Source organism: Sardina pilchardus, chromosome 12, assembly GCF_963854185.1.
Source record: "Sardina pilchardus chromosome 12, fSarPil1.1, whole genome shotgun sequence".
Lineage (NCBI taxonomy): Eukaryota > Metazoa > Chordata > Actinopteri > Clupeiformes > Clupeidae > Sardina > Sardina pilchardus.
In genome coordinates, this window is record NC_085005.1 from 22,539,637 (window position 1) to 22,564,510 (window position 24,874).

The 24,874-nt window shown below is 44.5% G+C and overlaps 3 protein-coding genes across 3 annotated transcripts in view; 2 read left to right on the plus strand and 1 right to left on the minus strand.

The window, feature by feature from the left end:
* Window positions 1–6,387, plus strand: part of si:dkey-174m14.3 (uncharacterized protein LOC563117 homolog) — a 17,783-nt gene extending 11,396 nt beyond the window's left edge. The window contains exons 6-7 of the mRNA XM_062550279.1: window positions 2,605–2,985; window positions 3,070–6,387. Of these exons, the coding sequence (XP_062406263.1) occupies window positions 2,605–2,985; window positions 3,070–4,599 (1,911 nt within the window). The 3' untranslated portion in view covers window positions 4,600–6,387. The remainder of the gene's footprint in view (window positions 1–2,604; window positions 2,986–3,069) is intronic.
* A 1,846-nt stretch (window positions 6,388–8,233) lies between these two features.
* rdh14b (retinol dehydrogenase 14b) lies at window positions 8,234–10,330 on the minus strand. The gene is made up of 2 exons (XM_062551008.1): window positions 9,874–10,330; window positions 8,234–8,988 (listed from the first exon to the last, which is right to left on the minus strand). Exons 1-2 carry the CDS (start codon window positions 10,225–10,227, stop codon window positions 8,371–8,373), a joined length of 972 nt encoding a protein of 323 aa, XP_062406992.1. The 5' UTR covers window positions 10,228–10,330; the 3' UTR covers window positions 8,234–8,370.
* An 11,220-nt stretch (window positions 10,331–21,550) lies between these two features.
* Window positions 21,551–23,324, plus strand: LOC134097649 (ultraviolet-sensitive opsin-like). Its single transcript, XM_062550579.1, has 5 exons — window positions 21,551–21,890; window positions 22,126–22,294; window positions 22,462–22,627; window positions 22,820–23,059; window positions 23,229–23,324. Exons 1-5 carry the CDS (start codon window positions 21,551–21,553, stop codon window positions 23,322–23,324), a joined length of 1,011 nt encoding a protein of 336 aa, XP_062406563.1.
* The last annotated feature ends 1,550 nt before the right edge of the window (window positions 23,325–24,874 follow it).

Consider the following 24,874-nt stretch of genomic DNA (forward strand, 5'->3'; position numbering starts at 1 on the left):
GTTGTAATGCTAGCGTTATTACAGCTAACTTTGGAGAGTTACTATACTAAGAAATGTACTGATAAAACTTACCAATCTAACACATTCATTCTGTTGGGGAATCTGCTGCACTTCATCTTCGTCAGAACCTTCTTCTGACTCGGTTTATACATGTACGGCTGTATTCCTTATTTAAATCCATTGTTGATAGCTTTATCAAAGACTTTGGCTTTATTTACCAGCAGTAAACGTAGTTTCACTTTGCTCTAGCTTCAGACCGGTGGATGAGCCAATCAACTTTCAGGACATATCGGCCAATAGACCAATCAGCGCGCATCTCATTTGAATATTCATGAACTTGCTGAGTGGGCGGGAAAAACAAACTGTTTCATTGCAAGGCTTATTTATGACCTTGTATTAGGCGATCTAGCAGTGCTCCTGGGGCGTTTTCAGCCCCACAAATTTACATATGACATTATTTAGGCTCAAAGATCAATTTGTAATGGTCAAAAAATGCGTTCTATGACTCCTTTAAAGGGGGATTTCGCTGCCCCCCCCCCCCTCCCCTTTGCGAACACAGAACGCGGAAATAGTCGAACGTTTGCGCCTCTCACTCCGCTCTAACCCTCTCTGCTTGGTACAGAAAGCTGGGACATACCACCTTGTGTTGGCATCTGCCGTTGTTAATGGACAGCCCACTCACTCTCTCGCTTGCAATCAGAAAGGTGCTAGACAGGGAGGCGGCGGCGCAGGTAGCCGCACTCGTATCACGCACGGATCCAATTCGGACCCTCAAGCCCACAGCTTCGAGCCCGACCTGAGGTCATTTCCTGAACCCACTTTCCGTATCTCTCTCTCCCACTCATTTCCTGTCGCCTCTTCACTGTTCGTTAAAAAAAAAAAAAAAAAAAAGCGGGGTGTGAGACTGTTCAGAAGTTTGTGGATTAACCACAGGGTAATGCGTAATCACCAGTTTCGGGGCAGCTCGGAGATGCTACGCTTAACAATGCCATAATCATCTTCACAATATATCACAGGGACACAGGCCCTCTCTTCTAGTGCGATGCAAATGAGCGAATGAATTACAGAGTGACATTGAACTCGCCCATTGAAACTCGTCTGAAAAGACGCACGGCGCTCTTGATGGATGGGTGACAGCTTGTTGATGGGGCCGAATGAATAATGCATCAGGCGGGAGGCATAAAACTGTAGAGCTGATGATCGCGAAGGTCCCTGTCTCGTTCGCCAAAAGCATCATGTGTTTCTTTAAAAGCAGGCAGCTTGCCTGGGCATTGATGAGACGCACAAACGCCAACACAGCCTGGCGCCGATGCTCACTGCATTAGTTGCGGGTGCCGTGCCAGTCCTTGGTGGTATAACAGAGGAGTTAAACTGGCATCCTGCCTGGCATTTGAGAAATATACAGATAAATATGAACATACGTATATATCTCTGTGCAGTGTCTGTGTTTTGGCACATCCATTGAGATATAACTCATCAGGCCTCGTTATACTATTAGGTAATAGCGATTTATTTCCCTCATAGTTTTCGACCTTCGACCATGAAGAATAGAAACAGGTGGATTGTTAAATCATGCGCACAAGGTGTGACTAAAAGAAGACTATAGATAGAAGGTCTATGAGGTATGTTCAACACAGCCAGATGGCCATTAGCAATTCAGAACACATTTAAATTTTGGTACCAGCAACATTTGAAATCCTCCATTCCATAAACGTTACTTATATATATATATGTTTAAGTTGTGGCAAGCCATGCTCAACATTTACGCAGCGTTGCTGGCTTTCATATGAAATCATTTTCTCTGGAACCAGCTCCTGTTGTTGGCATAGGGCTATAATTAGCTATGTTCCCTTTGGAAATTAGTTGCAATTTACTTCTTGTTGTTGCTATGGTGAGCGATCTGACAAGTAAAGCGAGGAGGTGATGTTAAGAGGATTCAGACCTAATGTTGTGCCACCGTTGTGCCACCGTTGTGCCACCGTGCACACACTGAGACCTGTGGCAGAGGCACGTGGCAGTGCCGTGCAGTGCGTCTCAAAACAGCTTCTCGCCAAGGTCTCTCTCTCTCCCTACGACATACAGTACTTCCATTTAGTGGCAAGGACTTTGCTTTCTTTTTTTTCTCTTTCTTTTGTGTAAAATACTGATGTTTTATTCCTTGTGTGTTTTCCGTATCCGTTATATCTTCTAATGTATAACTGAATCAATGTGTGCCAAGGTCCCATAGCTTTCTCTTTCTCACTCTCTTCCACTTCCTTCACACACATCCTTCTCTCTTCATCTTTTCTTTTTATGCTTTTCATCTTCCTCCCATCCTCATCATTGCACTTCCTGTTGCCCCACCTCTCTCTCTCCATCTCTCTCCCCCCTCTCTCCATCTCTCTTCTTGCTGTTCCCCCCTCTCCCTCCCTCTCTCTCTCCATCTCTCTCCCTCCCCCTCTCTCTCCATCTCTCTTCTTGCTGTCCCCCCCTCTCTCTCCCTCTCTCTTCATATCCCTGTCTCCCTCTCCCTCTCCCCCTCTCTCTCTCCATCTCTCCCCCCTCCTTTCCTCTCCTCTCTTCCCTCCCTCTCTCCCTCCCTCCCTCCCTCCCTCCCTCCCTCAGCTGCCTGCTGATTTCCAGGAGCGGGTGAGCGTGCACATGGAGACCGCCCCGCTGTGCCACTCGCCGTACTCGGACTCGGTGCCCACCTCGGTCATCGCCAAGGTGCTGGAGAAGCCGGACGAGGCCTGCAGCAGTAGCCAGGCCTCGCGCTCGCCCAGCCCGCAGCCCCAGGAGCAGCAGGCCTTCCTGCTGGGCAGCAGCCTGGGCAGCATGGGCAGTAGCGTGGGCGAGCGCCTGGGCGTTAGCGTTAGCGCTGGGGGGCTGGGGCTGGGGCTGCGCGGGGGCACCTACAAGTCCGACCTGTACAGCAGCGACACGGCGCTCTACTGCCCGGACGAGAGACGGCGCGAGCGCCGGCCCAGCATGGACGTCCACGGCACGGTGGTCATCGGCGGCGGCGGCGTTAGCGGCGTTAGCATCGGCCTCGGCGGCGTGTCGCAGCAGCAGCAGCAGCTGCAGCTCCAGAGGCAGCACGCCGCGCAGCTCTACGGGCCGCAGAACTCCACCGACAGCAACCCGGACGAGGGCGACGTCCTCCTGCGCGGCGGCATGTCGCCGGGGCCCTTCGGCCAGCCGGGGGAGCACTTCGCCGGCAAGTTCGGCGTGCCGTCGCTCGGCGGCGGCTCCAGCTCGTACTCGAGCTTCTCGGGCGGCGGAGGGTCGGACGGCGGCGGAGGCGGCGGCGGCGGAGGCGGCAAGGGCCAGGGGCCGCTGAGCAGCGGGGCGTCCTCGCCCTCCTCGCGCCACCACCACGCCACCCTCTACATGGACTGGCGCGACGCCGGCGGCGACTACGAGCACAAGAGCGACTCGTCGTGGGAGCGCGACAGCCCCGGGGCCTTCTCCACGGTGCCGCACGGCTTCCAGCAGGAGCTCGGCCTCCACAGCCAGAACGGCGGAGTCGGAGGAGGAGGAGGAGGAGGGAGCGGAGGCTCGCCGGTCTACAGCCGGACGATGTCCTCGTGCTACAGCGAGCCGTACGAGCCGCTCCCGCCGTCGTCCTCGCCGAGCGTGGCCGCGTACGGCGACAGCCGCCGCAGCAGCGCCCTGGCGCCCGACGTCGACGACGACGACGACGACGAGGACGTCGTCGAGGAGGAGGAGGAGGACGAGGAGCTGATGATCGGCCGCTGGCGGCAGCTGAGCATGGACGACCTGAACACGGCGGCCGCGCACGGTTACCGCGGCAGCCCCGGCCGGGCCTCGCCCTACAGCTTCTCCGAGCAGCACTTCTCCGTGCGGCCGGCCAAGATCCGCCTGGGGCCGCTCTACAGCAGCTTCCAGGAGGGCACCACCGACGTCTACCACCACCACCACCACCAACAGCAGCAGCAGCAACAACAACAACAACAACAACAACAGCAACAACAACAACAGCACCACCGCCACCTGATCGCCACGTCCAGCGTCGACCCCATCTGCTTCTCCTCGCCCAGCCCCGAGTGCAGCCCTGGCGGGGGCGGAGGTGGTTCCGTCGGCGGCGGCGGCGGTTCCGGGATGCGTCAGGCGCACAGCCACGCGCACCTCTACCGCGCCGCCAAGGACGACAGCCAGGAGGAGTCCGAGCACAGCCTCTACCACTCGGGCGGCAGCTCCAAGGACATGGAGGGCGGCGGTCACGGGGGGCCGGCGTCCGTAGCCGGTAGCGTCGGCGGCGGCGGCGGTGGTGGCGTCGGTCCGGAGGCGGCCGAGTACGCGGACGTGAGCCCCGTCAGCTCGACCGAGTCGCTGCACATGCAGGCGGCGCTGGAGATGGCCGGCGAGCACGAGCTGCAGATGTACCAGGCCGAGATGCACGCGCACGGCGGCGTCCACCCCGGTCACCCCGGTCACCCCGCCCACGCCGCTGGCCACGGCAGCTCGCCGCAGAGGGCCCCCCCGCAGAGGCCCTTGTCCGCCCAGCCGCATCCGCAGTACCAAAAATTCGGCACCCTGGGGCTCACCCGCAAGGACAGCCTGACCAAGGCCCAGCTGTACGGGACGCTGCTCAACTGAGGGGGGACGGCCCAGAGCGAAGCGCTCCCTCCTCCTCCTCCTCCTCCTCCTCCCACTCCTCCTCCCACTGGGTTTTTAAGTGGCGTGAGTGAGTGAGTGAGTGTGGAGCTCCGAGCGGGTTAGGCGCCAATGGGGGCCGAGGGTGATAAGATGGAGGGGAATGTTCTGCTGCTGAGTCAGGAAAGTCTAAGGGCAGACTGTGGCACAAAAGGTTCTCAGTCTCTCTCTCTCTCTCTTTTTCTCCTGATATCTATCCCTCTCGCTCCATCACAATCTCTCGCTCTGCTTCTCTCTTTGTCTCTCTCTCCTCATATCCCTCTCTCACCACTTTCCTCTTTCTCCCTCTCTCTCCCTCTCTCTCTCTCTCTGTATCTCTCACTCTCTTTTCCTCTGTTCTTCTTCCTCTCTTTCTCTGTTGCAGTATTTTTGTAACTATTCACGAATGTATTCCCGGGTCTGTCACTCTGTTCACGCACAGCTTCTGGACTGATCTGAATGGTCTTGAGGAGAGGACTAGGCTTAGCATCAGGTACTCCTCACCCCTTCTACAGCTGAATCTCTCCCAGCTTAGTTCAGGTCCACCTGTTCGGATGACCCTCTCACCCCAATGACCAATGCTTGACCTATAGCAGCATTGCATTGCTACTGCAATGCAAGAGCATTACAAAGACACTTTATGGTGTTTTTTTTTTCAGCCATGACAGATATCTGGGACAACACATCCCAACGTATTACAACTTATTTCTTTCATGTCAACAAAGGTGTGTCACATTTAATACACACCCGTTAAATTGCTATGTAACATGATTTTGAAACTTGTGATGTGATGGAGGTATCTGTAAAAAATGTAAAAAAGAAAAAAAAAAAGTCCTTTTGATTATGGATATATTACAACTATATTTTAACCATAGCTGCACTGAACAAAACAAGTATATTAATATCACTAAATGTTGTATGGGATCGAATATTTATTATTTTTCTTTCAAGAGCCCCTAAGCCCTTAGGAAAATAACCTAGACTAATATAAACTGTGATAATTATATTCATAATCAAATAGAAAAAGCTAAGACCAACAGAGGCGGTGGAGACTTAGAAGTCAGATAAAAGAGTATTTGTGTGTGCTGGCTGCTGGTAATCTGAATCAATTTCCACAAGAGCCTTACAGTAGATAAGTAAGTGGTCATAGACAGCATTTACGCAGACCATTATAATTCCATTTCTCTTAGTAATCTAACTGAAGAAGACAACAACAAAAAAATGTTTTGCCTTGAATGTGAATCAATGAGGTATTTTTCAGGTAATCAAGAGAGCCTACTATGGTTTGTCAAGTGTTGTATGTGCACAGACTTGTTTAATTTAATTTAGTATATGCTATACTGGCATCTATCAAGGGATAACATTAAAGGAAACCTAGCCGTGGAATTTTAAGAACTCTAATTCCGGTTCCCTGATGGACATCTCAGCTTAATTTGATGAATTGTGGTTTCAAAAAAAAAAAAAAAATCGGACTTGATGTTTTTATTATTATTACCTGGACGAAACCTGTGAGTTGTTTTGATGCGATTTTTTTTTTCTTACTGGTTGAATGTGTTGAGTTGCTGGTATTTTATTCCGTTGTGAAGACTTCTTTCTTTACTCTATTCCGAGTAGTCCTGGCCCACTCTACCTCAAGACTCTTCCCCCAACAGTCCTCCCCCCACCTCCCCCTTTCCTCTCCCCTTGATCAGCTGGGAGCTCATTTCTACTGACACCATGATGCATGACTCTATATTTCTGATGTATGTTTCTCTACCCAATAAAGCACAAGACAGCGCAAGATGGCTGTCTCTGCACCAAAGTGGTGTTCTGTCCTCCTCTCTCTCTCTCTCTCTCTCTCTCTCTCTCTCTCTCTCTCCTCTCTCCTCTCTCTCTCTCTCTTCATGCCGACATAGCCGGTCTCATTTTGGCAGGCAGTGCTCAGCGGACTTCCTGGGGCGTGCCATTCCAAACACGCAAACACACACGCACGCACAAACACGGGGATGTTTCCAAATCAGACTCGGCTGTTTAATTAAGCGTTGTTGGATGGAATCTGTGGAGCGCTGGAGCTTGTTTACACCCAAACTGGGGCACCGCACGGCGATGGGTCCTCTGGGAGAGCAATCTGGTGCAGCAGTGTGGAGCCTTAATGCGCAGCACAGGGATCACTCCGCTTCAGTCCAGATTAGCAACACAAAAACAAGAGGAAGTAATGCCCCCACTGAATTCACTTGGGGAGGACAGGTGGTGGGGGGGGGGGGGGGGGTGTATGGGGGAGGAAGCACCATCTCTGTTAATGAGCACCTTGGTCTCAGTGTGTTACTGCACTGGACAGCATGGTCGGTGACTATGATGTTAAAATTCACTGCAGCACGCCTTTTTTTTAAGGAGAGGGGGGGGGGGGGGGGGGGGCACGCACCAGCTCTATTAATGAGCACCTTGCTCTCAGATTCACAACAGAACGCCTTTTTTTGTTTGCTTCCGCAAAGGGAGGCTTCTCTGTGGAAAATAAAATAAGGGGACGCAGCTTTGCTCTGACTGCTGAACGTTTCCCCCACTGACTCTCAACAATGTCAATTTAATTTCACCGGCCCACACCAGACGCAGCGGGACCTGCATTTACACTTCAAAAACACTCCACTCGAGCACGTCAGCTAGGAAAACAAGCCATCTCTGCAGCCCCTGCCGCAAAAAACCCTGGACACTCCGGCGAAATTTCGATTGCGTGCCGGGGCTTCAAAAGAGCTACAGTGTATGTGTACCGCAGACCATGACCACAGCCTAATTCTTTCGCTCTCTCTCTCTCTCTTTTTATTCAACCAGTTAAAAATAACTGAGAACAATGCAACAGTAGCAGCATCACATTCACATACAAAGAAGCTCTCCCTTTGATCATGTCACATGGGAAAGCATGCAACTTCTTTTTCACAGAACCATGGACGGGTGGTGTTATTAAAATACTGTACAGCATCAAAGTTACCAACAAACTTTAAATGTGTTGAGACACACTGGGTTAGGCCTAATGCCGAACAAGCCGTCAGAAGCCCTGTTTAATTATTCATGAGGCCAGTTCCGATTATTTATGAGTGGCCAACAGCTGAACTAGTACAGCAGCTGCCGGAGATAAGGGAGGCAATCGTAGGCCGGGAGGAGAATCCCGATTATTCTGGAGGGTACTTGTAAAATATTCATGCGAGCCATTTGAGTTTATTTTTTTCAGAGAACAGTGCGTCTCACTACCAACCTGACGGAGTTCTTTCTTATGCGCTGTGATTTCGCAAACAAATTCACACTCTTTGGCACCCTTACAAAACAGAAGTCACAAATATGTGACCAGATTCACCATTTCAAGTACAGCAACAGAAACTGCTGCAACAGCACCTCTCAACAGTCCAGATCAAGTTCAAACACTCCAAGAGACTCACATCAAAGCTACCAGCTCCTGGTATAATAACAGATCTATAGATAGTGTGAAAATATGAGGGTGTCTAACACAGGCTTGTGCCGTTATCATCAGAGCATGGAGTCCGTTTCGTTAATTTACAGTACATGATGATTTGCTTTAAAATGACCCAGCAGTAAACCCGGGCTAAAAAATCACTAAATCACAACAAGATGATATTATAATCCCATTTACATGCACTTAAGTCCTGAAAATGGGGAGAAGTGGACACTCCTTTCAAATCTTCTCAAAGCTATGCTTACAGCTCTGGGCTTTAAATGGTCCATGAGGCCTGTGGTGGACGGCGTCCCTCACTTTCTCAGTCCGACCATCTCCTCACTCAGGGTCCAGAGTCTCTTGGCCGCCTCGTCGTCGGTGGCCTTCGGCTGGAGCACCTCCTCCTCGCAGTTGGCGAAGCACTTCCCGGTCACGCCGTCCACCTCCGGCGAGCAGGCCAGGTAGAGTGGCGTCTGAGCGCCCTCTAGTGGGCTCTTGAAGAACATCCAGGAGACCAGTTTGAACAGGGGCCTGGCTAGAAACGGGATGCGGACGTGTCGGCCGAGGTTGGTCCTCACGATGCCCGGGGTGAGGGCGTTGACAGTGACATCTGTGCCGTCCAGCCGCCGAGCCAGCTCGCGGGTGAAGAGCAGGTTGGCCAGCTTGCTCTGGCTGTAGCAGAAGGCTTTGTTGTAGTCGACGGTGCTGTTCAGGTCGTCAAAGTTGATGTGGCCGTACTTGTAGAGCTTGGAGGAGACCACCACGATGCGGCTGGGCGCCGACGTCTTCAGGAGGTCGAGGAGGAGGTGAGTAAGCAGGAAGTGGCCGAGGTGGTTGACACCCAGCTGCATCTCGAAGCCTTCCTCGGTCTTGGTGTAAGGGCACTGGTAGAGGCCCGCATTGTTGATGAGCACATCAATCTTGGGCTCCTCCTGACAAGGATAGGGAGACATCAGTGAGAATTAATTAGGGTACTTCATAAGTTGATGGTTTTGATTTAGGCTACATCTCGGTTTCATCTTCCAAATGAATGAATCAATTGTACATTAAAATGACGAGACCATTGCGATTCAGTCATTCATGCCACCTCAATCCTCCCAGTTTATGTCGGATTTTCTCAACGACAACAACAAAAAATGATTGCATTCGTTAAACCTTGAAAAATCCTACGGTTCTATGCAGAATACTATCCATATCCAATTAATAAATTAAATTAAATCTTGAATTTCCCCTTGGGGATCAATAAAGTATCTATCTATCTTAATAGGCTATATATAAATAGTAATGCTTATGACATTTTGATGCTTGATTCTTTTCTTGATTTTTGCAATATTGCTTGTGTATTCTTAGCCCAATTCTTATTTTTCACTTGATTGGGTTGAAAATTGTGCAATAAACCATACAATGAAATATACATATACAACTGAAATATACTTATAGCCTACGCTACACTGAAAAGTTTTAAGTCGCTTAGTTGTTTTCAACAATGTCCATCAATAAAGTGCAACTTTCTAATTTCTATCATACATGGCATTGTCATTTTCTACATGACGTTGTTGAGTTCAGTGAAATTGAGGATCTCCTAAATAGCCCATTGATCTAGCCATCAGAACACTGGGGGGAGCTATTCAGCCTGTTTAACACGGAGTCTGCATTGACCTAAGTTACACAACATCAACTGGTCAACACAGGCGTCAAAATATGCTTGGTCCCCTTATTAATAGGCGTGCGTTTAACTTGAGACTGAAACTGTGTTCGTTTACCAACTGACGCGCTAGCTGAAAGAAACGTTTGATGTGTCAGTGTCTCAGGCTCACCTTGATAATATCTTCGCAGAAACTGTGAACCGACTTCAGGGACGCCAAATCCAAATGCTTGATGACAACCTCTCCTTGGTCAGGGCCAGCCGTTTTCTTGATTTCCACTGCTGCTTCCTCTGCCTTTCCTAGATCCCGACACGCCAGGATCACACGGGCCTGAAGTTTTAACAGCTCGGTGGCAGTGGCTTTCCCAATGCCACAGTTTGCTCCAGTCACAATAATGGTCTTTCCGCGCATCATTGCGGTAGGGAAGCAAAGCAATTTCACCGATTTGCGCCTCGAAAATATCCTACGGGCAATGAGTAAAACTCCGCCACCGAGCACAGCTGTTAATATAATCGCGGCTGACATTAGACCAGTGTTAAATTTCCTCGCCACCGAAATGAGACAGTCGCCGCGTGAAAGCCAGCAACTTCTGCTACCGCTTTGTTTTGGTAGAGCAAGCGCATGTGTGGTTCGTCACTTCCTGCCTGTTACATTTTAACATGCTAGCGCGCAGAACAAACTATCTTCTACTGTCCAATCAGATAGTTACTTGTCTGTCTGTGATCTATATAACTCATAGGCTACCAAACAAGGACGCATATATTCATCACAATTCAAAAAAATGAATTACACTTGTGAAAATTCGAATGTAGCCTACAGCTGACAATAAACCAAGATGTTGACAGAGGCCATGGAGCATGTGCAATCACAGTCAGTGCAACTTAAAACATGGGCAGCAGATGGCACCGCACCTTCACGGATATCAGCATCCAGCCAGTTAGCCAGCCTGTGCATTTGGTAGCCTACGAGTTCTAAAATTGTAGGCGTACTGTACAAAGGCGATATTACTAGCCGTTTCTCCAGCGTTAGTTCTCCCCGATGGTTCAACTTCGTGTTCACACGCAGGTAATTAGCCACGTTTGTTTGCTTTATTCATGGGTCACACCACCACCAGGTCCTTTTCATAATGTATTCAAAAACCATGAAGTCTGCATCTAGGTGCTTGATTACACTTGTGGAAAGGTAGGCCTATCTGATGAAACCCATGAATTGCTATGAAAAAACTGTTAGGGGGAGGCTTATTGCCAAAAGGAGTGTAATAGGCTATGTGATTTTTGTTCTGTGTGAATTTTTGGAGTTAGGCTACAGTTTTTCTCCATTGGTTTGGCTCATTTCTTGACACCGAAATTACATTCTCAAAACTCTATCATTTGGCAGAACAGTCTTGCAGTTCAGCACAACTGACTTACTGTAGGCTACTCACTTGCAAAAGCTAGCCTATCTCTCCCAAAATTGTTAATTCATGCTTCAACTAAATTCCTTTCTCAGATAAAGAGTAAGTGCCACAACATTGCAAAGATCCTTCTCAATAGCTTTGTCTCATTTCTTGAAACAGACCGGACGTTTTCCACATTGCCACTGCTTTTGCCAAAATAGCCTGGATGGTTCAGCACAACATTATGGTTCACCTGCAAAAGCTAATCCCTCCCAAAACAGTTAACTGTGTCAAAGGTCTCAGGAGAAAAACCTCTTAGTAAAACCTGCTGTTAGAACTAAACATGGCGAAGCAGCTTTCAGCTGCTATGCGGCTCAGCTTTGGAACCAACTTTCTGATGACATTAAAAAGGCCCCAACTGCAGCCTGTTTTAAATCTAGACTTAAGACCAAATTGTTCTCAGATGCTTTCTGCTAACTGTCTCTTAATTATTCCATCTTGAGTCTTTTATATTAATTATTCCTTATTGATTTGATCTTGATTTGTGCTTTGTTTTTATTTTCTATTATGATCTTATTATTATTATTATTATTATTATTATTATTATTATTGTTATTATTACTATTACTCTTTGCCCATCTATGCTTTTATCTGCTATAATTACTGTTTGGTTTTTGTTTATGTAAAGCACATTGAATGACCTCTGTGAAATGTGCCATATAAATAAACTTGACTTGACTTGACTTGACTTGAAATGTGTCAAAACTAAATTTCTTGCTCATATAAATAGTCAGTGCCCCCAAAATGCATTGCCAAGTCAAAATGTTTAGATATTTTGTCACTATAGCAGAAGGCCATTGAAATATCCCTGATGTCCACCTCTCAGTCTTAGGCCAGTCCTTCATTGACCATGGTTACTGTACTAGTCTTTTGTCTAGCTAACAGAATACAAATGTGTATAAAACAACAACAACAAAAATAGGCTTTTACGGTAAGAGCAAGGTTTGACATCACACGTTGCACTCATACTGCCAAGGAAATTGTAAACATTATTATTCAGACACATAAAGTAACTTTTATACATCAGAGTAAAAACAAAATGTATACAGCATAATATACTGAAATATAAACACAAGAACAAAAAAAAAACAGCAAAATGAAATGTAGCCTACAGTACATAAAGCTGGAGTTTCACAACCTGATTTATTGGTCATCTGAGATGTGTAAAACTCCTCCTTCCAATAGATTCATATATGGTATTCATTCATGATTATGTTCTTGACTCAATTTGACAATTGAACAGACTATTGTGCATTTGATGACTTATACAATGAAATGATGCTGAGATATTTTGCAGAGAACAACCGACTGAATCGACAATCAGTTTAGATCAACAAGATCTATTCACTTGAAAATTGTGCTAAATGTAGGCTACCTGTACTTAACCATTTGCAAAGATGTACTGCGATATTAAGACATGTACAGTACTAAGACAATTGCAATTTGATGAAATGAATGAGAAATGCAGTTCTGTTGTGGACAATTGCAAAGTGGTTTGGAGATTTGTCCATGTTGTTTTGAGAATGTCATTTCTGTTTCAAGAAATGAGCCAAATCAATGGAGAAAAACTGTAATACCGATATCTGTCAAAATATAATGTGAATTGCAGCACCACATTGTTTTGTTAATAATAATAATAATAAAAATAATAATGCATTTACAACATTATTCATTTACATATAGCAGCAACCCTGGACCCAAGGTCACTTTACAAAGAGTAAAAAGTCAATAGTGCAATGCAGTAGAGAAGGAAGAGAAATATTAAAGCAACACTAAAGTTTTTTTGTACCTGAAAATAATGTTTCCAAAATCATTTCAGTGGTTCATCAACTTGTAACAGGGTGAACGGCACTTCTTCATTTCGCTTCACGACACTCTATCGGCTATGACCACTCTATGTAAGTTTACCAGGTCAGGTAGCGGATCTGTAGTTTGACTTGCTTCGATGTCGCAATACATCACTCATAAAATCATGCAACATACTCTGCCTTGTCTGTAGACATCATTATTTGCAAATCAAATCAAATCAAATCAGCCTTATTGGCCATGTATACTTGCGTATACAAGGAATTTGGTCTCTGCATTTATCCCAACCATGAATTAGTGAACACACACAGTACACAGTGAACACACAGTGAGGTGAAGCACACACTAACCCAGAGCAGTGAGCTGCCTTCATACAGCGGCGCAGTGAGAGGTTCGGTATACCTTGCTCAAGGGCACTTCAGCTAGGAACTGGTCGGGGATCGAACAGGCCACAACCTCGTAGCCCTAACCAGTAGGCCACGGCTGAAAAGCTGGCATTGGATAAACAAATAGCATTCTTGGGTGCGACAGAGGAAAAACCTTAGCTTTGCTTTAAGAAGAGAAATGAAAAAAAGTGCTTTGCACGTCGCCGGAGTTCTAGACCTCCATCTAGCCATTATTTCCATCGAACCGGTCACCTCGTCGGCCCTTATCCCTTACATATGCAGAGATCAAAGTTGTTCTATTTTTATTTTTAAGTCAATTATCATGTAGGTCCAAAGCAGCTGTAAGGTGGCGCCCCCCCCCCCCCCCTGATATGACCAACAGAAGTTCAACTCTACCTGGAAAGGTTCTAAATTTGAAATAATTAGTTCAGCTTTACCAATCACATTAATCAGAGATTCCTAACTTACTTCCTACCTCACCAACACCTTAACTTACTTCCTACCTCACCAACAATTTACAAAATGACAATAAACAGCATCAACAAGTCAGGAAGGTACTATAATGAGGGTCTTGTTGTAAAAACATTTCTGCATTTTTCCAACTGTATTTTTGTTTTATGTTTGCAGGTGTTGCTGTTTCTGTTTATCACAAGTTTCAGTTTCGTCTTCCCCTCTCCTCATTGATTGACGTGACATTTCTCTTGTCTAAGGAGAACTGTTATGAACTATGGCGTGCCAACTACCGTACAGTTGATCTCCCTGAAAGAAGATTTAGTTGATTTAGGTGACAACAATCCTGACAGCTTAAATGATTACATACCCTTAGCCTGTAACCTGAAAGTGGTGAGGAAATGTTTTGAGAGGCTTGTGGAGGACATTATCTGATCATCCCTCACCTGGCTCATTAGATCTCAGTTAACCCACAGACCAAATAGGAGTACTGATGATACCATACAGTATGTCCTCCCCTCCACACCACTATCTCTCAGCTGAATAAAGGAAAGGGGAATTATGCATGCCTTTTGTTCACTGACTATAGCTCAGCATTTAACACCACTGCACACCAAACTATAGTCACAAAGCTAATCTACCTTGGGCTTAGCCCATCTCTTTGCTCCTGGGTTCTCAGCTTCCTGTCAGAGAGGGTTAAAGCGGAGCGAGAGGCGCAAACGTTCGATCATTTCCGCGTTCTGTCTTCGCAAAGGGGGGGGGGGGGGGCTAAATCCCCCTTTAAGCAGACCTGTTAACATTCGACTGAACTGCTTGCCAATCTGACAGAGATCGATATCCCACTATGACGTCTTTGCGACTAGGGATGTTAACCGGTGACTGTTTGACCGATGGTTGACCGTATCCACGTCAACCGATCAAAGTTTTCGCTAGTCGGTTAAAAAGAAAAAAAAAAAAACGATCTCTAAATTAGGCTATTATAGACAGTGGACTAAGTGCTACTACAGCTAGCCATCTCATTCCAAGATCTTTTTTGTGTGAAGTTAACATACCTCACACTAAAATTTGCATAACTCGCCTGCTTGTAGGCTAGGCTACTTAATAAACCAATAAAAGCATTTGGCACAAGGTTTGAGCGCTCTGCCTTGGCTGACGCGTCTTTTGCAATCTGGAGGTGTCTGATGTTTATCCATTGGTTCGTGTTGCAATCTGGCAACTTTCCGCATAAGATGGGCTTAGATTTGGAAATACATTACATATACATTTCAGGAAGGGTCATCAATGGTAACAAATAAGGTAATGATGATGATCATTCTTTATTATTGTTAGCACCTCTAACTAAGCGCCGTCTCTTCGGAGCTGTCATTTTCTTAAGTGAGCCGCGGCAATTTCTTTTTCAAATTAGCTTCTAACGCTAGACAAACGCCTTTATTTGCAACGCGATCACCTTATAGCCTACCCAAACCATTTCGAAATTATCTGTCCTCCACTTACTTGCAAGCTCCTTGGTTTGCGGGACTCATGATTCGCGCTGTAGGGGACTTTTAAAAAAGTGACGTGATTGAAAGGACGGCGCCGGGGCTGTGTGTGAGCGGGGGACAGAGAGATGTGACAGAGTTGCGAAATTGCGTGGCTATTATTTCAAATAGCGTAGCATATTTTAAACGAATCGGCTAACCGGTTTCAACCGGCTAATGGGGCTCGGTGGTCGGTCAAGAAAATGTGTAGTTTTCGCCATCCCTATTTGCGACACGCCTCTTTAAGCAGACCGGAACTGTTCGAATTTTGCTCCCATAGAGATGCATTACGTTGCTCTATCTTGTCAATAATTAAGGATCTTTGTTCCTGTCAGACAGGTCTCTGGCAGTGAGGACTAGGCACTGCTCCTCAAATACAATCACCCTCAATGGCAGTGCTCCCCAAGGATGCATACTGAGTCACCTGCTTTACTCTCATTACACTCATGATGGCACAGTCATACGGCTCCAACACCATTGTAAAATTTGAGGATGATACAGTGGTGATGGGACTCATCAACAACAACAATGACATAGCCCACTGAAAGAAGCTGAAGCACTGACACAGTCTAAGCAAAACAGCCTAGAACTGAATGTTTCTAAACCAGTGGGAAAACTGACGAGAGATGCAGAGATTTCATCACATTCCAGCACTGGGAATCTGGGAATTTCATCACATTACAGCACTGGGAATCTGGGAATTTCATCACATTCCAGCACTGGGTGCCCCTGCAGAGAGAACGTGCAGCTCCAGATACTTTTGAGTAAGTGAAAAAAGGTCAAACAGCACCTGTATAACTTAGAACGGTGAGGAAATTCAGAATATCCACAGATGCAGAGGACCGTCTACTCTGTCTGCCCATATGAAAAAAAACGTATACTGCCAGCAATGTGTATTATATACAAAACTTGTATGATTTACTCTTGAAAGTGGCCCCTTTCTCGTTTTCCTCATACATGTCATAGCCCTTACAGTTTACAAAGTTTTATATGTTTCAGGTTACACAGATTTACTAAGGATCTTATAATGGTCTTATATGGGACAAGCTTCCAACCCATATGGAAAAGAAATAGACAAATCATACACAATTTTGAATGTTTTATCTGAATCCTGATAGATGTTTATATGACAGTTAAACCATTCTAAGATCCTTAGTAAATCTGTGTATGACATTGTATATGAGAAAAACGAGAAAGGGGCCACTTTCAAGAGTAAATCATACAAGTTTTGTATATAAAACACATTGCTGGCAGTATACGTTTTTTCTATTTTTTTTTCATATGGGTGTTATTTCTGAACGGAAATAGAAGCTCTCAGGATAAAACTCAGCTCTATGTACAGACTGATCAGATGTGCTGAGAGAGTTGGCAGGACAAACTACCTGCAGTCACACACCAGACATTGCAGGTCAGGTTCAAAGAAAATCAGGTTCAAAGACTCACCATCATCACCACAATCTTCTTAAATGGCTGCCCTCTGGAAAGCACCTGTCTCTTAAAGGGATATTCCGCCATTTTTGGGAATAAGCTCATTTTCCACCTCCCCTCGAGCAAAGCAATTGATATTTACCTTTTTCCTGTTCATCCAGCCATTCTGTCAGTCTGGCGATACAACTTTTAGCTTCAGCCTAGCATGGATCATTAAAACGGATTAGACCAGTAGCATCTCGCCAGCTAGAATCATGTTTAAAAGTGACTAAGATTTCCGTTAATTTTCCCATTTAAAACGTGTCTCTTCTCAAGGTAGAAAGTGCAATAAGACCAACTGAAAATGAAAGTTTTTCTAGGCTGATTCGACACTCTCATCTGGCGTAATAATTAAGGCAAGTTGCAAACGTACCATTGGCGCAGTGATATCATGCAGCATCTGAAAATAGTCATCATAGACAACAAGCAGAATGGCTGGATAAACGGGAAAAAGGTAAATATCAATTGTTTTGCTCGAGGGAGGTGGAAAATGAGCTTATTTCCAAAAATGGCGGAATATCCATTTAAAGGTATACTATGCAGGATTGGCGATTTCATCGCCGGTTTCGCTTTCACTTTTCATTTTCGCTCGTTTTATGCTTGCATATTTCTCTGCAGAGCTTCCCCTACAGCTTTAGCGTGTATATTTGACAAAACTCCTCAATCGGTCAGTCTGCCGTACCTTTTCATGAGACTTTACATGACACTTCCTGGAGTAGAGCATGGGTGCGTGCCCGGTGTCTCCTGAAGTTGCAAGTGCGGTTTTACCGCTACAGACCACTAGAGCGGCCAAAAAAAACACTGTTCGACCGGTAATGACTCATTTAATCAAATATAACAGTATGGAACGAATTGATTAACTGAAAAACGTTGCATAGTATACCTTTAAGGCCAACTGAAAGCCACAGGCCAAGAATGCATAACTGTCCCAGCAAGCACTCCCTTTATTTTAGGCCCATTAAAGCATTTATTTAGCTGTATTTATTTACCCCCCACCACCACCTCTCTTATTTCACTTACTGTTATTGTAGTGGCATTTTATTTTATTACCTCCGCCAAGGAGGTTATGTTTTCATCAGGGTTTGTTTGTTAGTTTGTCTGTCTGTCTGTCTGTCTGTCTGTTTGTTTGTTTGTTCGCAATATAACTCCAAAGGTTATGGATGGATTTCGATGACATTTTTTATGGAAGGTTTGGGAGTGATCCGTATTATCGTCTGGATCCAGAAAGCTGTTACGTTTTCAGTTGGCGTTCTGCACTCTCTGAGTGCTTTTCTAGTATTTCTATTACTTTTCCTTTTTCTCCCCTTTGCACAGGGTGGAGTTGCTGTCATAATCCCTCATTTCACAATTTTTTTCTGTAAAAATATGCAAGTGACAAATAAATCTCTTGAGTCTTGAATTAATATTTCAGCACTGTTAATGTGGACAGCTCTCGTAAGGAACTATTGGTGCACGTACGTTGACACTCTGATCATGATCAGGAAACACAATTGAAAAAAATAGAAAATAATAATAAAAAAAAACGTATCTTATAAACATCCAGAAGAGCACAGGTCCATCTCTATGGTGGAGAGTCTGCATTGCAAGGGACAGATTATGGCCAGCTAGAGCAAATTGGAGGGATTGGGAGTTCAGACAAGGATAAGTTGCTCCGTGGGTCATGGCAATTTGCTTGGCTGTTAGAGGCCACTCGGTTGCCTGACCCAAATGGCAACAACAATGTGAGCGCACATAAGTAGATGTAAAGTCTGTGTGGCTTTCCAAGATAAGACGGATTTTAAGATGTAAATCCACTTGACACATTATAAGTGTCTGCCTAAGAGACAGATTTATTTAGTTGTTTATCCGCTGTGTAACCTAAGACTACAGGAGCAAAGATTACAGGAGGTAAGACAGATGAGTAAGCAGTGTAAAGACCTTATCATATTGTAAAGTGGGGTAAACACCTTTCCTTACATATAGTCAAGTGTTTTGCTTTTAAGGAAATGGATGGTCAGACTGCAATGCTTCATGTGACATCCAGAAATAAGCAAAATGAAGATGAAGACCTGCATAAGTAGTCTGAAGTGTTTGGAAACCTGTTGCAGATACCACATGGCTCTGGTAAGGGATTTCTTGGCGTAATCTTGGCGTTATGCACTCTCAGAAGAGCTTACTGACTATTTTAAGACACACATTTCTGCAAATACAACTGAGTACAACGCCCCCACCCCTCCACACACACACACACACACACACACACACATTAAAGAGACCCTATGCAACTTTTTCATAGTCATAAAATCGCTTAGAAATCGTTGTTTTGCTTGACTGACCAGTTTCATCGAAAACAGTAATATTTCCTCCCGCCCCCAGTGTCCCTATCCGCTATTGCAACCTTACAGTTTCTGCAGGAGAAAACACACAGTTTCTGCAGGAGAAATTCACACAGACGGGTTTCAGCGATCTGCCTTCCTCAGTGTGTGAAGGCAGAACGCCGAAACATGTCTGCTGAGCAGTTCTGTACAAGCGCACAAGGCAGCATGGGCATTCAATACATGAATTTGAATCACATTTTTTGTGAGGATAATATAATGCTAATCATAACACGTTTGCAGACAGGCATGTAGCACCTACGCTGATGGCGTTGTAGACGTGATAGAGCCTATCAGAAGGTCCCGTATCAAACTATGGCTGTGGAGGGAAACAGTTCTCTTTACATGCATAAAGTACCTGTAATTGAATTACACATTTTTCTCCAGTAACTGTAATATATTACTGTTACATTTATTTTGTAATTAAATTTCGTTACTCAATTACATGTAATGTGTTACTCCCCAACACTGCACATCAAACAATCAAATTAAACTCCTGTTGATCCTGTGCCTTTAGCTTCCTTGGCCAACAGCAGGTATCAAGGCCAGATATGTGGATTAGGACCTAACCTGACCCTGTAAACCTGTAAACAGAGTAAAATGTAAATGTCTTACAAGAGCTCCCTGGCATCAGCTGAAGGACCAAGATGTTGACCCTTTTCTGACATTTTTTAATGTAAATTGGACCAGTTTGTAAGTCAGCAGACACACACACACACACAGATGGATATGATATGTGTTGAAGAACTTTATTTTCCATTCTGTAGTTTAAAAATCAAATAGCCCCCTCTCTACAAAATCTTTCTATTTCAGCAATACTCTCCAGCCAACAATGGCATCACCATGGCACCTCAGTATTCAGAAATCTGGTGGCAATCCAAAAAAATCTGAAGCTGCATTTCATTGTTTTTAATGTGGCTGTAGATGGTAGCCTACTTGACATATCCTAAGCCATGTAAAAACAAACTTATTTTTTTCTGACAGTCATTAGAATATCCTGTTACTTAAAGGTATCTACATAAGAGTGACATGACAGTCATGAACATGTCGTAAACATTATAAACACGTTTATGATGTAACGCTTTTGCCATTCAGTGTCATTAGGTTTAGGTCATATAGGGGTAGAGTTACGATTAGGGTTAGGGATAGAGGATAGGGTTAGGGTTTGTGTGTCACGACAGTGTCATGTGTTCATGTCATGTCACTCATCCATATTGAGTGCAGAACTGTCAATATTTCAAAATAAATGTAAGTTGAAGCATATTGTGGTTAGCCTAATGAGACTACACTACGCTATAATGTAAACAGAATGGATGTCTGTTGCAGACTTGAATTTTTAGTGAGGTAGTGAACACATATTTGTTCTAAACATAGGCCTATAACATACAACAAATTTTGCAGGAGTTATAGGGGTAAGGCTGTTTCAGATAGTACATGACTACATATACTGTATGTGGCCATATTAGGGGTTTTTTTTACACTTCAGTCGAACTTTGAGTCAGGTAAAGTGCTGTGGGAACTTTTACTTTTCGGTATAGAATCAATGAAAACAAACATGGTGTGCCACCGACTTTGACCTTTGACCTCTTTGGGTCAGAGATGTGGAGGCTAAACGCAAGTAAACACCATTGCACCTCTGAAATTTAAGAAATAGAGTTTATCCAACTCTTATAAAAGTGTATCCTCATGTCAAAAGAGTTTTTAACTTTCATAACATTTTAACATTCAACAAATTGCACTGTCCACATTCACAATATGTAGGCCTACACTCATAAACACTCTAGGAAGCATATAATACTATTGGTATTGTTATAGCCTAAACGTTACTCCTCTACCATCATCAAACATGTTCTCAACGCCTTTTTTTAAAAATCCCATAACATATGGCACAGTCCACCTTACTGTGATCACAGAATTCTTAGTTTACCCACCTCTTATTTTAGCTCTACATCCCGGATTAGGGCGTAAGGAGAGCACGCCACCAACATACTTGCAATATACTTTTCTTGCAATCCATGGTTGTCTTTCTTAGTGTATTTTCATTTTCTTCTTTACACAAATGATAAACATACAGTAGAACCAATATGAAAGCCTGGAGCCTCTTATCAAAAAATACTTTTTGCTGTTCACACCATTATGTATTGGTGTACATCCATTCAATCATACTATTATGTTTCACAGCATCAAGCAAATCTTCTAAAACAACAGGAACAGATTCATCTTATCCTTTCCTTCCCCTTTCTCAGATTAGTGGATTAGGCAGGTGTAGGTAAGACCAGAGAATTACAAGTATTCCCTAATCCAAACATATACTTTTGCGAGATAATCAGGATTTAGAAGATCTTTGCTGTATTAAAGCCCTATATAAGCCGAGTCCCATCACTGCTGCTATGGATCACTTCTCCTGGTCAGCAGCAGGACACTGCAGTAAAGATGGCGAAGGACTTCTTCCTGTACGAGAACATCTCCAAAATCAGTCCCTTTGAGGGCCCACAGTATCATATCGCTCCAAAATGGGCGTTTTACCTGCAAGCGGCATTCATGGGCATGGTGTTTTTCTTTGGAACGCCACTCAACTTCACCGTGCTTTTTGTCACCGCTAAATACAAGAAGCTGCGGACGCCTCTCAACTTCATCTTGGTCAACATCTCTCTTGCGGGGTTCATCTTCGATGTGTTTTCAGTCAGCCAAGTGTTCGTGGCCAGCCTAAGAGGATATTACTTTCTGGGTCACACAATGTGTGCGCTGGAAGCTTCAATGGGCTCAGTAGCAGGTATATTGGAAAAGCGTAATTTCTGTGTTTGTACTTTGCTTTATTTGTACATTTGTATGCCTTGTATCCTCCTTGTATGTGTGTATGCTTTTCATGCATGCTTTAAAAAAAAAAAAAAAATCTGCATTGCACTAGCTAAAATATAGTTTAGCTAGTTATCATCTCCTAACAGTGTTTTTTGAGTAGGCCCTATGGAATCTAAAAAAAAAAAAAAAAAAAATTCTGTGTTTTGCAGGCTTGGTAACGGCATGGTCACTTGCTGTCTTGGCATTTGAGAGATATATTGTCATCTGCAAGCCACTTGGATCTTTTAAATTTGGGACGAACCATGCCTTGGGTGGAGTGGCCTTCACCTGGTTTATGGGGGTTGGATGTGCCTCGCCTCCCTTCTTCGGCTGGAGCAGGTGGAGCATAAAATGATTCATCAATCTAATTTGTGTTGTAATAATTGTTTTTCCCCCGCATGGCGTTCAGAATCAAAAGGATACTTATGCAAAATGCAAATCCTGTATGGTTGTTTGAATACTTTGTCTTTTTAAACCGTTTTTCACCTCATTGTTGTTTTTTGTAGGTACATCCCTGAAGGCATAGGCTGTTCCTGTGGCCCGGACTGGTACACGACGGGCACAGAATATAACTCGGAGACGTACACATATTTCCTGTTGGTCACTTGCTTCATCATGCCCATCACCTGCATCATCTTTTCATATTCGCAGCTTCTGTCCGCCTTGAGAGCCGTGGGTTTTTTTTCTCTTGATCATCTTGTTTCAGAAAAGAGAAATATTCTTGACCTATTCTACAGTTTTCTACAGTTTACAGTATTCAGTTTACAGTATTCCACATTCTGTTCTACAGTTTCCACCTGGATCCTCCAGGCTTAAAATGACTAGTACCGCTTCAAATAACTGTATACCCACTTTTGTTGGTAGGTTGCAGCTCAACAAGCTGAATCGGCATCGACACAGAAGGCAGAGAAGGAAGTGTCTCGGATGATCATCGTGATGGTGATGTCCTTCGTTTTGTGTTACACACCTTATGCTCTAGCTGGACTGTACTTCACCCTCGATCCAACCCCAGATAAGGACTACCGTCTGGTTACCATTCCTGCACTTTTCTCCAAGAGCTCGTCTGTTTACAATCCATTGATCTACTGTTTCATGAACAAGCAGGTACGTCAATTCTATCAATAAATAAATACACATACTATCCCTCACCCAGACAATAATAACTTGCCATTGTTAGCTTCAACAATTTCTCAACAGCAGCACAAGCAGATGATCTTGCCAGGTTTTTGTTACAACTATCATTGTATAATATCTTTATTTTGTTTTATTTCAGTTCAATGCATGCATTATGGAGACTTTCTTTGGAAAGAAGATTGATGAGGCTTCAGAGGTGTCCAAAACGGAGGTATCGTCTGTGTCTACTTCTTAGGACACCATTACCACCTCTTTCGACTGACTTGACTCACTTGAAGAAACCAGACATTTCATACAACGTGGAAACTGAATCAGCTGTTTGGTATCTAATTATGAACTTTGATGATGAGAGTGATTGTTGGACTTTAAGTTTGAATGATGGTTTCTCCAGTAAGTACCTGATCTCTATGTCTATGTATATTATGTAAATGTAATTCTGCATCAAGAAAATGAATAAAAAAAAATAGATACTAGGATCTGCAATGAAAAAGATTCAAGATTCAAGAGTTTTTATTGTCATTCCAAACAACCACTTCAAGAAGTGCAGTATATGGAATGAAATTGCGTTGCATATCCACCATAAAAACAGCCATAAAACACCATCAGAAGCTAGAAGAATACAGTTTTAAAATAAACAATTTATGATGTTGTAAAAAAAATATATATATAAATAAGATAGCAATTTAGGATGAGAGATATTGAAATATACATGTGTCTACAGTACATGTCCCACACATACTCATATATATCATATGCACACAAACACACATCCATCCGTACATACACATATACACACGCCCACATCCATACACACAGTTTACAGTGTGGTGCTGTTCAACAGTAATTGCAGTTGGAAAAAAACTGTTGCAGAACCGCGCAGACCTAACAGCAAAGCCATCGATATCTCAAAGTTGCGACAGCCGTTGACTTCCATGTTAAAGCCAGATTAGAGCAGTCACGTGGTTAGTGGGTAGACTCAGTAGTTCCCTCGGTCCCTGATTTACTACGGGATTGACAGCAGCGATCGCATTAATATTTACGGTAAATACTCGATGAAAATGACTATAAACTGCATTTCCACATACATATATTACTCAATGAAAATGCATTATTATGCACACGACCATAAGTCATGTAGAAAAGTCTTATTATAACACCTGAGATATTCATTCATTCCCAATGGAATAGCTCCTTTCAACGACCCTGACATACCGGATGTGCCGCCATTGTTTGTTCACGGGAGTCAATGGAAGTGTCGCAACTTTGTTATATTGAAGGCTTTGACCTACAGTACACCCTATAGGCTGCTATACCGCCTTCCTGAGGGCAGGAGAGAGAGCAAGCTGTGGCAGGGGTGTGTGGAGTCCTTAGTGACTTTATTTGCCCTTGAAAGGCAGCGTTGCTTGGCCAGGTTCTCAACAGGTGGCAGCGTTACTCCAATGGCCCTCTCAGCTGACCTCACCACCCTCCTCAGGGCCCTTTTCTCCAAGGCGCTGCTGCTCTCATGCCATGTTACTTGTTAGCACACTCTCAATGGTTCCCCTGTAGAAGGTGGTGAGAACTGTTGGGTATGAGCCTTTTTCGGTCTCCTTATAAGTGTAGGCGTTGGTTGGCTTTTTTGATAAGTGAGGAGTGCAGGGACCAGAGGCAGATGGTCAGACATATGAACCCCAAACTTCATGTGCTCCACAGTCTCCACTGCAGCACTGTTAATTTGGACTGGTGTGTGCGTAGCCTAGGCCAATTTCTCCTGAAGTCGATCGCTATGGCACCAGTCCGTGAAGA

Bases quoted from the DNA above. Each gene is read 5' to 3' on its own strand.
- LOC134097649 (XM_062550579.1), top strand. From the start codon at position 21,551: ATGGCGAAGGACTTCTTCCTGTACGAGAACATCTCCAAAATCAGTCCC. The intron at 22,295-22,461 runs GTGGAGCATAAA...TGTTTTTTGTAG, and splicing joins CCCTTCTTCGGCTGGAGCAG to GTACATCCCTGAAGGCATAG. The intron at 23,060-23,228 runs GTACGTCAATTC...GTTTTATTTCAG, and splicing joins ACTGTTTCATGAACAAGCAG to TTCAATGCATGCATTATGGA.
- rdh14b (XM_062551008.1), bottom strand. From the start codon at position 10,227: ATGTCAGCCGCGATTATATTAACAGCTGTGCTCGGTGGCGGAGTTTTA. The intron at 8,989-9,873 runs GTGAGCCTGAGA...TATCCTTGTCAG, and splicing joins TCTGCGAAGATATTATCAAG to GAGGAGCCCAAGATTGATGT.